General features: G+C 37.8%; 1 protein-coding gene across 6 annotated transcripts in view; it reads left to right on the top strand.

Annotated features, from left to right (window-relative positions):
• Positions 1 to 19,240, top strand: part of FAT3 (FAT atypical cadherin 3) — a 708,211-nt gene that overhangs the window by 578,189 nt on the left and 110,782 nt on the right. For all 6 annotated transcript variants that reach the window (XR_004351132.1, XR_004351131.1, XM_032640647.1 and 3 more), the window contains exons 9-10: positions 16,308 to 16,583; positions 19,025 to 19,235. Coding sequence is in view for 4 of the 6 variants with exons in the window: in XM_032640647.1 (XP_032496538.1) it covers positions 16,308 to 16,583; positions 19,025 to 19,235 (487 nt within the window). In the remaining 2 variants the exon portion in view is untranslated. The remainder of the gene's footprint in view (positions 1 to 16,307; positions 16,584 to 19,024; positions 19,236 to 19,240) is intronic.

Genomic DNA, 19,240 nt, shown 5'->3' with positions numbered 1-19,240 from the left:
TGTGAAAAAGGGTACCAATATTCTTCAGCATTATGGGAGTATTCCCCACTTGATGTCGTAGAAGGTCAGAGATGAGCAAGGGTGTCTGGCTTAGATGAGAAGAATGAAAAAATTAAGAGAAGTGGGACAGTCTGGTTGGCGGAAAGGTGAGGAATCACAGGAACACTGGCTGTTATAAATAAGAGGGGAAGTGGGAACATCCAGGTGAGATCAGAGGTTCATAAGGGACAGGAATAATGAGATGCTGAGAAGGATGAAGTTATTGTCCAAACATACAAGAGCACTACATATCCATTTGAAGAGAGATTCTACTCTTAGCAGCCAGACTGTGGTCTCTACATACCATTTCCCATGGAAAGGAACCAGGATTCCTCATAGAAATAGCTGATTCCAGGTTTGGGGCAGGAGCCTGGGCATCTTATCCTGCCACAAAAACCTAGTGGAATCTTGTTAGAAGGTGACGAGAGACAACTTGAACTGCCTTCCACTAGTCAAAGATGGGATAATTTGAGCATCAAAAAGAATAATTATTATAATGGACTGAAACACTTAAAATAGATTTAAAACCCAAGTGTTTATATTATATTCAAAAACAAACAAACTCACTTAACTCTCACAATTACTCCATGAGGCAGGTACTATTTGTGGTGGGCAGAATGCACCCACGTCCCACACCCAAGATGTCTATGTTGTCCTAGTCGTCAGAATTTGTAAATATGTTACATGGCAAAAGGGGCACTGCAGATGTAATTAAGGGTACAGATCTTAGGATAGTGAGACTCTCCTAGATTATTTAGGTGGACCCAGTCTAATCACATGAGCCCTTAAGCAGGTGATTTTGTCCAGCTGGAGCCGGAAGTGATGCAGCAAAGGGGAAGTCAGAGATTCCAAATATGAGAGAATTTGAAACATCATCGCTAGTTTGAATATGGAAGATGCAACACAGCAAGGAATGTAGGCAGCCTTAAGGATCTGAGAGAGGATCCTGCTGACAGCCAGCAAAGATGCAGGGACCTCGGGCCTTTAACCTCAAGAAACTAAATGCAGCCAACAACCTGAGTGACCTTGGAACTGATTCATCCCCAGAGCTTCCAGAAGGGAACAACACATCTCTGACGACCCCTTGATTTCAGGCTTATGAGACTCTAAGCCACACTATACTCAAACTTCTGACCTGTAGAACTAGGAGATAATAAATGGGTGTTATTTTAAACTGCTAACTCTGTGATAGCTTATTACGTTGGAAATAGGAAAAGAATCCCCTGTTGGCATCTCCATTTTACACATAAGGAAATTGAAGCAAAACGAGGTTAAGTAACTTGAGTAGATCAGGGTTTAGATGTAGGCAGTTGGACTCTAGAGACTGCTCTGCACTCTCAACCACTACACTGTGCTACCTCGCAAAAGTAAGATTAAATCTTTGCTACCTATTCTAAGGCGGGAAGAGACGCTCATCTGGCTCTACTAGTTATGAGGGGGACACTTTTTTAAGTGGTTGCCCCGTAAACATGGCACCACCTATGGCCATTAGAATGTTTCATAGCTGATCATACACGCTAGGAAGAGAGCAAAATACCCCAGCCTCTTTATAGCCCTCCCTGCCACCCACTGAGCTTATGAGCTACAGAGACACACACTACCAAGGATGAGAAATGACAAATTTTAACAACTTTCCCCGTATATCTACCAAACCCATGTGAGCTGCTGCATCTTCATTGCAAATTTAAATAAATCTAGAGCCTGGCTCATCCAAAAGACCAAGAGATGAAAATTAATATATATAACACCTGTTATTTGCATAATAGCACTTAACAAGCCTCATTCTAAGCTTCATTTCCCTGACACTCTGGGAGTAGTTAAATCAAGTTTTATCATTACATTCATTTTTCCGGTGAAAAACTGAGGCACAGACGGGTTAGGTGTCCACCCTAGGTGTACACAGGTAGATATACAAAGCCACTTCTTCCTTCTCAAAATCAGATACCATCTTAGGAACTTTCCCTTACATGTCTATGTATATAAAATATACAGCTTAATTCATTAGGGGAAGTATTTGGTCTAGTGGAAGGAGCACTGACCCTGAATCAGGTGACCCAGGTTCAAAGTCAGCACTTAACCAGTGGTTGACTGTGTTACCACAGGAGGAAGCTCTATCTCTTGTGAGACTCAGTTTCTCCAACATAATGCGAGTAAGATCTTACATACCTCAGGGGTTATTGTAAGAATAAATAAGATATTATGCGATATCATGAGAGCTGTGACGTGTCAGACACATGTAGGTTTTATTATTGTAGTCTTTTCTCAACTTAAAACTGTAATAATATACCTACTAACTATAAAATATTATGTGTGTGGCTTTTACTGTTATTCATGAAAGGCAGCAGAGATATTCATGCCCAAATAATAATCTAAAAATTACATCGATTTTATTCAGGGACTTATGATACGTGCTTTTGTGATTTTCATATGCTTTTCTTATCAAGTCCTGCTTTGGTCTATAAAGATATGAAAATCAGCTTGTATTTGTGTGCTCCACAGCCAAACCTGAGATTAAAACTCTCTTTCAGATCATTTTCCACATTTCTTAAGCCCCACAAGGCAGTTAATTTAGATTGGCCGCTAAGTCTTCCAGCCAGCGGATCCCTATTCTCTGGGGCTGGGAGGTCTGTGATGTGCATTCCTGGGTTAGCCTTGCCCTTGACGGCCATGGGGATTCCATTCCTCTCTTATCTCTAGGTGATGTTGGGAGTTCCTAACTGGCCTTCTTTCTTAAAAAGCAGACTTTAACTTGAAGATTTGGATTTTGTCTTACCCTTTTCCTCCACTTTGCACCTGCTTAAAAGGAGGTGGAGGGTAGAAACAAATCACTTTTGCTAATGCTGTTCCATGATCCCTGGATCGAGGGGCTTTCAAGGGACACCCTCATCAAGGGTTTTCTTTTGTTTCCTTTAATATCATCTCCCTCTTAGCAGGTGAAAAAGGCAGTGGCCCAAAGCTTCCTTTTATATTTAGGCTAACACAATGCTGGAACAAGTGCAATTATATAGATGAAATAAGACAGCAAGCCAACTCTACTGTGAGACTTTCTGTTAAAAAAATAATAATGATAAAATCTCACTGAATGTAATAGATCCGTGCCTGACAGCTTAGGAGTAAATCAATTCTTAAAAATAGATTCCAATGTTAAAGGCAGCAGGGAACTTTCTTTATTTTTAATGTATAATTTTATTTATTTATTTTTGGCTGCATTGGGTCTTCATTGCTGTGCGTGGGCTTTCTCTAGTTGCGGTGAGCGGGGGCTACTCTTCATTGAGGTGCGCAGGCTTCTCATTGCAGTGGCTTCTTTTGTTGCGGAGCACGGACTCTAGGCGCGCGGGCTTCAGTAGTTGTGGCATGCGGGCTCTAGAGCAGAGGCTCAGTAGTTGTGGTGCATGGACTTAGTTGCTCCACGGCATGTGGGATCTTCCCGGACCAGAGCTCGAACCCGTGTCCCCTGCATTGGCAGACGGATTCTTAACCACTGCACCACCAGGGAAACCCAGCAGGGAACTTTCTGTTCAGAATAATCCCATGATTAATGTTCCTGAAATGAGAATGGTCGTGTCAGTTATGTGTTTGGTAAATTAGGATTTCTGTATTGCAAGGTACATAATATTTGCACACATGTTTGTTCACATGTATGTTTTGTACATTTATAGTTAATGTGTATATAATTTAAGTGCACATGGAAACTGTATAATGGAATGCATACAGAATTTGGCTCCGTAAGACCTAGGTTTGAGTGTGGCCTTGCCCTTGTGACTTGGGCACATCCCTTAATTTCTCTGATTCTCATTTTCCTTATTGAGAAACAAGAGATAATACAGTTTAAGAAATGAATATGGTACAGATTTATAAACTGGAAAACAAGCACACGATTTTTCTCCTTAGGCATTCAAAAACAAAACTTGTAAGTTTGGAGAGAATACAAGAGGCATCATCCTTGAAATCACAACTGTAGAATGTTTTAAGGATGGTTTTGAAATGCAAACAGAGGCAGGACAGAATTTTCAGTAATTCAGGATTTAATTGGTTCTAATAAAAGACAGAGGCCTTACCCTCCAACTCACCCCATGGACACTTCATGCCATGAGCCTTTGTAAGGCTGGACTTGGCATCTACCCAGACTTAGCTTAGACGAGCCTGCAAAACCCAAAGTGTTTGTGGTGAGCAGCACTGAAACCAGCTCTGAAGAGGCTTCCCACACTCAGGTTTCCTCCTGCTTTGAATCCATTGTACTTCTTTAGGCATTTCAATTACCATTTTGAACACAACATCTTTGAGAGTTACTTTGCTTTGTTTGGTAGTTCAGGAGCTCACAAATGGCCCCAACTGTGGGAAATAAAAAGCAAATGAGGAAAGGGAAGTCTTTTACAGAGAAACACTTGTTCAGACTGTAGATTAGGCTCAGGACAAAGCAAGCAGAAAGAGGCAAGCTTTTCAAGAGCACGTCAACTTTGAAACCTCAGGAAGGTCAGGGCAGGCTTGCTGGCCGGAAAGGCTCTTTTATCCCATTAATATGACTGCTTCTGTGAACACAAATATTTTAGCATCTTGACTAAGTTAACTGGAACTTTTTAAAGGAGAGAATTGGCATTCAAAGAATCTAGTATGGCTTTCCAAATACAGTGGAGATAAAACAATACCCAAAATGCTATAGGCACACTTCTCTAAACTTTTTCTACCATAAACTACAAGCAAAGCTTGTCCCCGCGTCAAGCTCACTCCCACGGCAAGTCGTCCTGGCACAGAAGTCGTAGCATGGCCCTTTTCCTCTCACTCAAAAAAGCACATCTCCACCAAAGTGATGGATAGTACAGTTATTTATAAGAACAACGATGGTCTGACTAAATTTATTTCTAAGAGTAAATAATTGTCTAGAATGCAGCCAGATGCTTGCATATTATTTAATGGAGAACCACTAAAGGCTTTCTTATTAGTCAGGAATAAGACAAGAATATCACTGTTTCCACTACTATTTAACATTGTGCTGTAAGTATTAACCAGTACAATTAGCTAAGATAAAGTAATTTGTGTTATAAGAATTATAAAGGAAAAGGTAAACTGACCTCTATTTACATGTAGTGTAATTATATATCTGAAAAGCTCCAAGGAGGGAATGGAAAAACTACTTCAAATGATAGGAAAATTAGTAAAGTAACAGGTTATAAATTTAACATACAAAAATTAATGGCCTCCATATATAGCCCACCCACCCCCCCAAAAAAAAAACAGTGAAAAAGTGTAATGAAAAAGAACCCATTTAGGTTAGCACATATATAAACTTTAAAAGTGTTCAAAACCTATTTGAGGAAAACTAAAACACTCCTGAAAAACAAAATAGTAGATTTGAACAAATGAAAAAAGACAAACTATGTTCTTGGATAGGAAGACTCCATCATGAAGAAATTAGTTCTTCCTTAATTATCCTGTACTTTTAACATAACCCCAGTTTAAAATGCTATCATTTTGTCAGGTGCTATAGAAGTTGATTATAAAGTTAATTTAGAGGAACAACAATCGGGACTTCCCTGGAGGTCCAGTGGTTAAATCTTCACCTTCCAATGCAGGGGGTGTGGGTTTGATCCCTGGTCGGGAATCTACGATCTGACATGCCTCATGGTCAAAAAACCAAAACACAGAACATAAGCAATATTGTAACAAATTCAATAAAGACAAAAAAACAACAACAATCAAGAATAGCCATGAAAATCCTGAAGAGAACAAAGAGAAGACCTAGCTTTTCCAAACAATTAAAATATATATAATGGAAATATGGAATCACTATTTGTGCACCAGGAACTAACATAGTATTGTGGGTCAATTGTACTGCAAAAGCAAACAAATAAACAAATTCATAGAAAAAGAGATCAGATTTATGGTTACCAAAGGCAGGTGGGAGGGAGAGGGGGAACTGGATGAAGGGTAGTAAAAAAGTACAAACTTCGTTATAAGATAAATAAGTACTAGGGATATAATGTACAACATGACAAATATAATTAACACTGCTGTACGTTATATGTGAAATTTGTTAAGAGAGTAAATCCTAAGAGTTCTCATCACAAAGAAAAATGTTTTTTCATTTCTTTAATTTTGTATCTATATGAGATGATAGATGTTGACTAAACTCATTATGATAATCACTTCATGATGTATGTAAGTCAAATCATTACGCTGTACACCTTAAACTTACACAGTGCTTTATGTCAATTATGTCTCAAGAAAACTGGAAGGAAAAAAATACTATAAAGCCTCTGTAATTAAAACATTTTGATGTTGTTGCATGAAAAGACAGATAAACCAATGGAACAAAATAGAAAAGCCAGAAATATACTATGTGCATAGGTAGAGTTAGTATACAGTAAAAGTGACTTCTCAAATCAGTAAGGAAGTGATGGTCTGCTAAAAAGTAGCATTGAAATAAATAGAGAGCCATGTGGAATAAAATAAAATGGGACCCATTCCTCACATAATATACTAGGAAAAATTCCAAGTGGATTAGAGATGTAAATGTAAGAAAAAGAAGCATTTAAATTCAATTTTTAAAAAATAAGCATGATCACCAAAATCTGGAAATGTAGAAAATATTCTAAACTATGACTTAACATCCAGAAACAATAAGGGAAAAGACTGATGCATTCAACTACATGAAAATAAAAATAAAATCTTTTGCATGGCAAAAAAATTACCATAAACAAAATAAAGATAAATGACAAAATTGAAAACATTTGCAATGTGTATCATCATGCTCCCAAAATAAAGGGAAAAAAGTACCATCTAACCCGTAGAAGAATGAACTTATATAGTTTTAACAGAAAAAGAAATGCAAATGGTTCTTCAACATATGAAAAGATGCTCAACCTCACTCATAACAAGAGAAAGGAAAATTTAAAATACATTGAGATAACATTTCTCATCTATCAGCTTGGCCAAAAACCCAAAAGTTTTACAGCATGCTCTGTTGGCAAGGCTGTGGGAAGACAGTCATTCTTAAATACTGCTATAGAAAGGCAAAGTGATCAAACTTATAGGTAGGGGAATATGGGAAGTATCTCACAAAACCATGTAAGCACTTCTCCTTTGATTCAGCAATCCCAATTCTAGGGACAGAAATATATGTTAGCAAAAATGTGAAAAGACACAAGCACAGGGCTCTTCGTTGCATGGTCCTTCGAAGAGCAAAAATAGGAATGCACGTCAATAGAGGACTGATTGAGTTAACTATGATACATTTATCCATGGAGAAGTATTTCTGTACTGCTGTAGCATGGTCTTCATTATATAAAGCAGCAACATTATTGACCTTTTGAGTCGATAGCTCTTTGTTGCAGGGGGTTATCCTGTGCATTTTAGGATGTTTAGCAACTCCCCTGTCTTCCATCCACTAGGTTCTAGGAAAATCCCTCCCCCGAGCTGTGACAACCAAAGATGTCTACAGACATTGTGAAATGACCCCAGGAGACAAAGCCATCCTTAGTTGAGAACTATTGATATAATGCAGCAGTCCCCAACCTTTTTGGCACCAGGGAGTGGTTTCATGGAAGACACTTTTTCCACGAGGAGGGGAGGGGGAATGGTTCAGGTGGAAATGTGAATGATGGGAAGCAGTGGGGAGCAATAGATGAAGTTTCGCTTGCTTGCCTGCCGCTCACCTCCCACTGGGCAGCCCTGGTTCCTAACAGGCCACGGACTGCTACCGGTCCACCGCCCAGGGGTTGGGGACCCTGGATATAATGTTAAGTGTAATAGCCTGTCGAGGGGAGTGTATACAGTATGTTAATATTAATAAAATAGGTGGATAAAATGTAACATTACTGAAAAAAAAAAAGGTTACCTGAAGAAGAAGGGAATACATGAAAGAGAAAGATACAGAAGCTAAGCTTGACTATAACTTTTTGTAAATTTAACATTGGTAATTTTACATATAATAGAAAACAAAATTAAATGTTAAAAAAGCAAGTCTAAAATTTGCAAGTAAATGGAAGCTGATGAACATATATGTGTATCCAGTTGGGAGCATGTATGCACAGGGAAGAGCTATTCTAAGTGACTTTACATATACTAATTTGACTGTATATGCCTAGTGGGATAAACCCAAAGGACAAAAAGACAAAATAATATCAAATTAGTTTGAATGACCATAATTGTAATGTGATTATAATAACAATGTTGGTGTTATTCAGAGACTTGGGCATGTATTTCAGATATGTGAACATTCAGATAGGTGAATAATTATGGTGATGTCATTGAGCATGAGAAATGTCATCATGAGAGAAAGAAGATAGGTAAAAAGAATGAGATTAAGTAAAAACCTTGATGGGTACCTTAATATTGTCTTTTGTTTTGTTTTTCATTGAAGTATAATTGACTTACAATATCGTATTAGTTTCAGGTGTGCAACATAATGCCTCGATATTTTTGTGCATTACAAAATGATCGCCATGATAAGTCTACTTACCATTTGCCACCATAAAAAGTTACTATAATATTATCAATTATACTGTATTCCCTTTGCTGTACATTACATACCTGCGACTTATTTACTTTGTGACTGGAAGTTGTACGTCTTAATCCCCTTAACTTGTTTCACTTATTTCCCCACTTCTCTCCCTTCTGGAAACCACCAATTTGCTCTCTGTATCTATGAGTCTGTTTCTGTTTTGTTATGTTTGCTTTGTTTTTTAGTTTCCACATATAAATGAAATCATAGAGTATTTGTCCTTTTCTGAGTTTTTTCACTTAGCATAATACTCTCTGTGTCCATCCATATTGTCGCAAATGGCAAGGTTTCATTCTTTTTTATTACTGAGTAATATTCCATTGTTTGTGTGTGTGTTTCTGTGTGTATGTATACACACACACACACACACACACACACACACACACACACACACACCACCTTCTTTATCCATTCATCTATTGATGGCCACTTAGGTTGCTTCCATATCTTGGCTATAGTAAATAATGCTGCCATGAACATAAGGGTACATATGTCTTTTTGAATTAGTGCTTTTTTTTCTTCAGAGAAATACCCAGAAGTGGGATTTCTGGATCGTGTGATAGTTCAATTAAAAAATTTTTAGGAACCTCCATACTGTTTTCCATAGCAGCACTACCAATTTACATTCCTACTAACAGTGCATGAAGGTTTCCTTTTCTCAGCCTCTTCATCAACGTTTGTTATTTGTGGTCTTTTTGACCATACTGACAGGTGTGAAGTGATATCTCATTGTGGTTTTTATTTGCATTTCCCTGATGATTAGTGATGTTGAGCATCTTTTCATGTGTCTGTTTGACATCTGTATGTCTTCTCTGGATAAATGTCTATTCAGGTCCTCTGCCCATTTTTTATTCAGGTTGGGTTTTTGATGTTGAGTTGTATGAGTTCTTTGTATATTTTGTATATTAACCCCTTATCAGATATATCATTTGCAAATATCTTCTCCCATTCAGCAGGTTGCCTTTTTGTTTTGTTGATAGTTTCCTTCACTATGCAAATGTTTCTTAGTTTGATGTAGTCCCATTTGGTTTGTTTTTGGCTTTGTTGGCTTTTATTTCTGTAGCCTGGAGAGACATATTCAAAAAATATATTGCTAACACAACATCAAAGAGTGTTATGCCTATGTTTTCTTCTAAGAGTTTTATGATTTCAGCTCTTACATTTAAATCTTTAATCCATTTTGGGTTATTTTTGCATAGGGTGTAAGAAAGTAGTTCAGTGTGATCTTTTGCATATAACTGTCCAGGTTTTCCAACACAATTTACTAAAGAGGCTGGCTTTTCACCATTGTATCTTCTTGCCTCCTTTGTCATAGATTAATGGACCATATAAGCATAGGTTTATTTCTGGGCTATCTGGTCTGTTCCATTGATCTATGTCTCTGTTTTGGTGCCAGTACCATATTTCATTGATTAATGTAGCCTGGTAGGATAGTTCAGGTAGCGTGATACCTCCAGTTTTTTTCTTCTTTCTCAAGATTGGGGTCTTTTGTATTTCCATACAAATTTTAGAATTATTTGTTCTAGTTCTGTGAAAAATGCCAATTTTTTTTTGATAGGGATTGCATTGAATTTGTAGATTGCCTTAAGTAGTATGGTCATTTTAACAATATTAATTCTTTCAATCTAAGAAGATGGTATATCTTTCCATCTGTTTGTGTCATTGTCAGTTTCTTTCATCAGTCAGTGTCTTATAGTTTTGAGTACAGGTCTTTTACCTCCTTGGTTAGATTTATTCCTAGGTATTTTATTCTTTTCGATACAATTGTAAGTTGGATTGTTTTCTTAATTTCTCTTTCTGATAGTTCATCATTAATGTATAAAAATGCAGCAGATTTCTGTATATTAATTTTGTATCCTGCAACTTTACTGAATTTATTTATCAGTTCCAATAGTTTTTTGGTGGTGGTGTTAGCATTTTCTATATATAGTATCATGTCATCTGCAAGCAGTGACAGTTGTACTTCTTCTTTTCCAATTTGAATTTTTAAATTTCTTGTCTGATTTCTGTGACTAAGATTTCTAATACGTAAAAGAATTTCCAATTGCATGAAAATGGTGAGAGTGGGCATCCTTGTCTTGTTCCTTTCTTAGAGGAAATGCTTTCAGTTTTTCACCATTAAGTATGATGTTGGCTGTGGGTTTGTCATATGTGGGCTTTATTATGTTGAGGTGTGTTCCCTCTATACCCACTATGTTGAGAGTTTTTATCATAAATGGATGTTGAATTTTGTCAGAAGCCTTTTCTGCATCTTCTGAGATTATCATATGATTTCTATTCTTCAATTTGTTAATATGGTGTATCACATTGACTGATTTGTGGATGCTGAACCATCCATCCTTCCATCCCTGGGATAAATCCTACTTGATTATGGTGTATGATCCTTTTAATGTATTGTTGAATTCAGTTTGTTAATATTTTGTTGAGGATTTTTGCATCTATGTTCATCAGTGATATTGGCCTCTAATTTTCTTTTTGGCAGGTATCTTTGTCTGGTTTTGGTATCAGGGTTCCACTGACCTCGTAGAATGAGTTCAGTAGCATTCCTTCCTCTTCAATTTTCTGGAATATTTTGAGAAGCATAGATACTGACTCTTGAAACATTTTGTAGAATTCACCTGTGATGCCATCTGGTCCTGGACTTTTGTTTGTTGGGAGTTTTTTGATTACTGATTCAGTTTCAGTACTGGTAATTGATCTGTTCATATTTTCTACCTTCCTGATACAGTCTTGGGAGATTATAAGTTTCTAGGAATTTACCTATTTCCTCTAGGTTGTCCATTTTATTGACATAAAATTTGTCATAGTGATATCTTATGATCCTTTGTATTTCTGTGGTATCAGTTGTAACATCTCTTTCATTTTTAATTTTATCTATTTGGGCCCTCTCCCTTTTCTTTTTGATGAATCTGGCTGAAGGTTTTTCTTGTTGCCTGAGGTAGGCTTACATCGTTTTACTTCCCTCTTAGACTTGCTTTGGCTGCATCCCATACATTTTGGGTCATTGTGTTTCCATTTTCCTTTGTCTCCAGGTATGTTTTTTATTTCTTCTTTGATTTCCTCAGTGACCCATTGGTTGTTTAGTAGCATATTGTTTAACTTCTACATCTGTGTTTTTTGCAGTTTTTTTCTTGTGGTTGATTTCTAGTCTCATAATGTGGTGGTTGGAAAAGATGCTTGATATGATTTCAATATTCTTAAAGTTGTTGAGATTTGTTTTGTGGCCTAGCACGTGATCTCTGCTGGAGAATGTTCCATGTGTGTCTGAAAAGAATGTGTATTCTGCTGCTTTTGCATGTAATGTTCTATATATTATATATATATATATATATATATATATATATATATATATATATATCAATTAAGTCCATGTGGTTAATGTGTCATTTAAGGCCAATGTTTCCTTATTGATTTTCTGTCTAGATGATCTGTCCATTGGCATAAGTGGAGTATTAAAGTTCCCTACAATTATTGTATTACTGTTATTTTCTCCCTTTATGTTGTTAATATTTGCTATATGTATTTATGTGTGCCTATGTTGAGTAAATATATATTTACAACTGTTATATCTTCTTGTTGGATTGATCCCTTTAATATCCCTTTAAGGGTATTATGTAATACCCTTCTTTGTCCCTTGTTACAGTCTTTGTTTTAAAGTCTATTTTGTCTAAGTATTGCTACTCCAGCTTTCTTTTGATTTCCATTTGCATGGAGTACCTTTTCCCATTCTCTCACTTTCAGTCTGCACGTGTCTCTAGATCTGAAACGAGTCTCTTGTAGGCAGCATATATGTAGGTCTTGTTTTCTTTTTTATCCATTCAGTCACTCTATGTCTTTTGTTGGAACATTTAGTCCATTTCCATTAAAGTAATTATTGATGGATATGTACTTATTGCCATTTTGTTAATTGTTTTCTGATTGTTTTTGTAGTTCTCCTTTGTTCCTTTTATTCTCTTGCAATCTTCCCTTGTGATTTGATGGCTATCTTTAGTGTTCATTTGGATTCTTTTCTCTTTATTTTTTTTGTGTCTATTAAAGGTTTTTGATTTGTGGTTACCATGAGATTCATATATAACATCTAATATGTATGGGTATCTATTTTAAGTTGATGATTTCTTAAGTTTAAATGCATTCTAACAGCCCCACATTTTTACTCCTTTCCCCCCCACATTTTATGTTTTTGACAACATATTTTACATCTTTTTATTCTGTGTATTCCTTATCTACTTATTGTAGATAAAGATGTTTTTACTGTTTTTGTCTTTTCACCTTCCTACAGCTTTATAAGTGCTTGGTCGACTACCTTTACTATATTTTGCCTTTACCAGTGAGATTTTTCCCATCATAATTTTTAAAATTTCTATTTGTGGCCTTTTCTTTTCCACTTAGAGAAATCCCTTTAATATTTCCTGTAAGGTTACTTTAGTGGTGATGAACTCCTTTAGCTTTTGCTTGTCTTTAAAACTCTTTATCTCTCCTTCAGTTCTGAATGATATCCTTACCAGATAGATTATTTTTGGATGTAGGCTTTTTTCCCTTTCAGCACTTGGATATATTATGCCATTTCCTTCTGGTCTGCAAATATTCTGCTGAAAAGTCAGCTGAGAGTCTTATGGGAGTTCCCTTGCTTATAACTAGTTGCTTTTCTCTCGCTGCTTTTAAGGATCTCTCTTGGGACTTCCCTGGTGGTCCAGTGGTTAAGAATGCAGGGGATGTGAGTTGAATCCCCAGTCAGGGATCTAAGATCCCACATGCCACAGGGCAACTAAGCCCGAGTGCTCTGGAGCCCATGCACCACAATGAAAGATCCTGCATGCTGCAACTAAGACTCGTGCAGCCAAATAAATAAATATTTTAAAAATAAATTATAAAAAATAAAAATGATAAAAAAGGATGAGTATATTTAATTTTTGACATTTTTATTATTATTTGTCTTGGCGTGGACTCTCTGTACTTCCTGGGCCTGGATATCTGTTTCCTTTCCCAGGTTAGGAAAATTTTCAGCTAGTATATCGTCAAGTATGCTCTCTGCCCCTTTCTCTCTCTATTCTCCTTCTGGGACCTTTAGTGTGCTTGATGTTGGCCTAGAGGTCTCTTAAATTATTCTCATTTTTTGTAATTCTTTTTTTTGTTGTTTTCTGTTTAGCTTGGGATTTCCACTACTCTGTCTTCTAGTTCACTGATCCTTTACTCTGTATCATCTAATCTACTGTTGACTTCTTCTAGAGTGTTTCTTTACTTCAGTTATCATGTTCCTCAGCTCTGTTTGGTTTTTCTTCATATTTTCTAACTCTTTGTTAAAACTTATGACTCTGCTCATCCATTCTTTCCCCAAGCTCGTTAAGCATCTTTATGATCATCCTCTTAAATTCTATGGGAGTAGATTGCTCATCTCCCCTATGCTTAGTTCTTCTTCTGGGGTTTGGTCTTGTTCTTTCATTTAGGACATATTACTCTGTCTCCTCATTTTACCTTATTTTCTGTGTTTGTTTTATGTATTAGGTAGTTCAGGTATGTTTCCTGGTCTTGGAGAAGTAGCCTTGTGTAGGAGACATCCTGTGCAGCCCAGCTGCACACTACCCTCTTTTCACCAGGGCTATATATTCTAGTGGTGCCTCCTATGTGGGCTGCATGGGGTCTTTTGTTGTGGCAAAGTCAGCTACTGTGGATGTGCTGGTAGGCTCTCAGCTCAATTGGCTGCCAGGCCCTGCCACACGCAGTGGCTGCTGTCCCACAGTGGATGGGGTTGGATCCCAGTGCAGCTGGCCACGTGATTCGGGGGGTCCCAGGGCTGGTGCCAGGCCACTGATAGACAGGGTTGTTGACAACTTAATTTTGAATTGGTAGTATCAATATGAACTCATGAAATAATTGTTTAAAACAAAACACTTTCCTGACTCTGTCCACTGAAAAAATAGCAAAGCTAGCAGCAGTAAGCATTCCTAGCACCAGACTGTGGTCTCTAAATGCCACTTCTAACTAAAAAGAAACCAACACTTCTTGGAGAAATGGATAATTCAAGACTGGGGCAGAAAAAATGTAAAAGATGACCCTGAAAAAATTACCAGCAGCAATTATTGGAAAGCAAGGAAGCTATCAAAGACTACTTGGATTGTGTCAGAACATTGCAGAAGCCAACTTGAAGAGGCTCCCCATGGCCTCATGCACAAAAGGAAGGACCATTTGTGCATCAATAAATATAGTAACTGCAGTAGACAGAAACACATTAGATGTGATTGAATTCATGAGCTCATCATGATGCTTGAAAAAAAATATCTCATTGATCACTTTGGGAGGAGCTGAAGAACCAACTCATTATTTTGAAAAGATCAAGGAAAAGAATTCTCCTTCCTTTTCAACATGAAGTGTACTTCAGAGTAACCAAATAATTGAAGAGAACTTTCTTTTTAGAACTATTCTAGCTAATAAGTGAGGAAGAAATCATAGAATTAAAACACTACTGTTTTGTATTTTTAATGAATTAATGTTATCTATATCATCAATGGCTGCTAATATCATGGAACAAGATAGAGAACTAGACTTCATATTTCTACAGATGGAAATATATCACCCATGAAAGATTTTTGTCGAAAAAAAAGGAGGAAATTGAATGTGAATTTTATTGTCTCCTACATAAAGCTACCAAGTTATAAGAAATACACGGGACAGAGGAACATGTAGAACAAAACCATGGGGATACAATAAGCAAAATTCAGACTGTGGGAACTAAAGAGGAAATGGCTCAGTTTTTTGATTGCCAACAATAACAACATAAAAATTGCAAGGAAATCGATGAAGATAGAGGGAGAACCTACAAATTAAAAGATAATTAAAGGAAATGTCAATCAAATGCAATGTCTGTGCCTTATGTGCATATCCTGGTTAAAAGAAACTGAAAATATATATGCACATGTACACAAACATATATCTCATTACAAAACAATTACAGAAGTATGAACACCAACTGAATATTTAAAGACATTAAGGAATTCCTGTTTTCTCTGTTTAGATGCAGTAGTGGTATTGTGTGTATGTGTGTGTTTATTTTGAGTCCCTATCTTTTAGAGATGTACACTGAAATTATATGATGTCTGGGACTTGCTTCAAAATAATATGAGGGAGCAGGTGGAGATGAATGGACATAAAGATGAAACAAGGTTAGCCATGAATTGATCATTGTCAAAGCTGAGTGATGAATATTCAGGGTTCGTTAAGCTTCTTTCATAAAATCTGCCTGAAAAATTTTGAACCAGCTTGGGAACTTCATATTTTAACTATCATTAGTACCATGTTCTTTGCTCAACACCTCCCATCTGAAGGAGAGCCACCTCTGTATCCACACCTCCCTTTCCTCTGCCTCTTTGTTACTTATCTTGTCACTGCCTCCACATTAGGTCTACTATAAGAAGCACATAACAAGAACGGAAGATAATAGGAACTTAACAAGCTAAGGTCACCTTGTGATCTCTTACATTGTGCCTCAAATAATCTCCTAGAGTTATCACCCCCCACCCCAGAGGCTGTCTCATCTGTTCACTTAATCGTGAGAATATCGATCCTCATAGTTTATGTTCCTGCTAACGTGAACGATGGGTTTATCGCCAACCTCTAATTACAGAGTGCTTTCATAAGAATCTTCCTACATATTAAAGTACTTGCTAGAAGCTGGGATCCAGGAACATAGAGGGAGGAGAGAAGGAGGGAGCCTCTTTTACTAGAAATGAGTAAATTGGCATTAGTCATCACTCTTGTCTCCTTTTAACTATAGGTATTTATCAAAGTGCTGGATAATAATGATAATGGCCCAGAATTCTCTCAGCCAAATTACGATGTGACAATTTCCGAGGATGTGCTTCCAGATACTGAGATATTGCAGATTGAAGCCACAGACAGAGATGAGAAGCACAAGCTAAGCTATACTGTCCACAGCAGCATAGATTCTGTCAGCATGAGGAAGTTCCGGATTGACCCCAGCACTGGCGTGCTCTACACAGCTGAGAGGCTGGACCACGAAGCCCAGGACAAGCACATACTCAACATAATGGTAGGACCAAACTGCTTAATATGCTCTCTTAGCAGAATCACTGACCATCCAAGGCACATGCCTTAGCCTTCAGATGTACAGGGCCCTTGAATTTTGTAAGTAGTAGTACATTTGGTCTTTTCAGCAGCAGGGTTGCATTCATTCTTGCCTTTTTAGTTCAGTGAGGAATTACTATTGTTAGATAGTGACTTCATATGTTTGCCAAACTGAAATATTAGATGAGCTCTACAGACAGTGGCCACTCAGTAAAGGCTGCTGACAGCCTGATTTGAGCAGGAAGGAACAGGCCGTGTTTCTGTACTGGTTCACATCCAGAAGATTTTGTGGAAAAGTTTAAAAGAAGTTCCTTGAGAAGTTAATTACAAGGGTAATCATTTATTCAACCTGTACAATGCTCAGCCCTTGGAAGCATTTAGAGAACTGATTGATTACTTATTGCACTGGCATTGGACCTAGTGGTAAATACTGGCCCACAAAAGAGATCTTAAAACTCACCAAAGCCTACAGAGAATGTTGAATTTGGGTTCATGGGGTCTCCAAATTATGTAGGAGATGCTTTCATTTTAAAACAAAGTTTGGCTAGTTTACATTAATTGGGAAGTAAAGATTAGTAATAAACACCCTTGTTTATGACCTAAAACCTGTCCCTTTAACTATCCAAGAACCCTATGGGCAATTGTACAACCACGGCCTAACAGGGCCCCCCTGAGTTCCTTAAGACCAGGTAGGATGGCAGAGATGTAATCTTTGTACTGATTGGCTTTAAAATACACTAAGATGCTACCAATTCCCAAGCAGCTGAAGTACTCTTCCACGAAGTACTACTCTTCCTTTCCAATTCTCTGGGCAAGAAGAAACTAGAGTTCCATGCCTTTGGCTATGGTTTCCAGATGAGACTCCAGGGAACGGAAGAGGGACTCAGGGTCCATCAGATCCATCCCTCTGGTCATTCATTCATTCATTCAACAGATATTTCTCAAGCACCTACTGTATACTAAATTCTGTTCTAGGCACCGAGGGTATAAAAGAGACAAAGTCCCTGCACCTTTGGACATTCAATTGGAACAGACCTAGATTTCAATAATCCCAAAGTACAGAGTCAAGTTTGGTCCTTGGGTGGGGCAGGCTGGTCTACAGACAGGGAAACTCATCACACTCACCGGCTGGCTTTTTGCATATATCTCTTCAGGAGCAGAAATCTACTGCCAGTGACTTAACTCTATTCTCATGATTTCTTCAAGCCATTTCTGTTCATTCTTTCCTTAACAAACTTAGAATTCAGTGCACTTACCCTGTATCATTTATGTAAGTGAATATTTAGAGCAAACAACTCTTTTATGTTGCCTTTCTCCAAGCTAAGCCCTTATAGTCATTTTGCTCAATTCCTTTTAGGTAATATTTCTGAAAACCCCTTTCCCTTTGATAGCTTTTCTTGGTATATTTTCTAATTTCTTCAAATCTCTCTGGAGTTAGGGGATCTAAAACTGAACAAGCAAAAAGCACACATTGGATTAATGCTACATACAATGATAGCAAAATCATGTGTTTGAGTTAAAGAATTGATTAGTTGCAAGCTTCTGCCATATGCAAACCAGGGAAAACTTTAAAGCAGTCAGGCAAGGTTCTTTGGTGATTTCACAGTGCTGGGGTCTCACATTTCAAAAATTAAGATTTGGTTCATCTTCCCAGTGGTCAGCGTTCTCTCTTAGTTCTGGGACTTCATTTATGTTGGTTCTTCTTGCCTGAAATATATGCCACGCACCCCGCCCCCCAGCACATTACTACTTCTACTTGGTTTTGTTACCTTTTCCAAGCTAGGCTAACATCCTTACTAATTACTCATATTCTGGCACTTACCTCTGGGCCTATCTTTCTACTTATTTGTTTGGATTCCCCAGTCAACTATAAGGTTCTTGAGGTCAGGAACTGTATCTCATCCACCGCTGAACCACAAGAGTCAACCCCAGGACTTGGTAGATAATAGACGATGATAAAGGTTTGTTGAATGAATGAATGAATGACAATGGCTACATTGCATTCATTAATTCCACATTTTAGTTTCCCCTTTACAAGGGCCTCCATCCACCATTCCATTAGCAACTGTATACACAAATTCTGGGGGGTGGAGGGTGGCGGGGGGCAGAGGAAAGTGCTGTGTTTGCGATATCCTGACATCGGTTCTACAAGCGCAGACTGAACACAGACCAGAGGCCAGGCGTAATGCTGAGCAGTAAAGACAGCGTGGCCCCAGCTCTCACTGTGTCACGATCAGCATCCTCACTCTATAATAGCACTGCTTACTGAATACCTGCTCCGGGCCTGGGACTGGGTCAAGCGGTTTTTGTGCATTATTTCATTTTGATTTCACTTTAGGCACAGCCAGGTGAATTCTTTGCAACTTAAAGATTTTAGTCCTACTGCTTCTTATATTTCGCCTAAAGGTCAGAGATCAGGAGTTTCCTTATCGAAGAAACTTGGCCCGAGTCATTGTGAACGTGGAAGATGCTAATGATCACAGCCCCTATTTCACCAACCCGCTGTATGAAGCATCTGTGTTTGAATCGGCTGCTCTGGGATCAGCTGTACTGCAAGTGACGGCTCTGGACAAAGACAAAGGGGAAAATGCAGAACTCATATATACCATAGAAGCAGGTGAG

Source organism: Phocoena sinus, chromosome 8, assembly GCF_008692025.1.
Source record: "Phocoena sinus isolate mPhoSin1 chromosome 8, mPhoSin1.pri, whole genome shotgun sequence".
Taxonomy (NCBI): Eukaryota; Metazoa; Chordata; class Mammalia; order Artiodactyla; family Phocoenidae; genus Phocoena; species Phocoena sinus.
The sequence above is the reverse complement of the archived record's forward strand: the minus strand, read 5'-3'. Positions and strand labels throughout refer to the sequence as shown.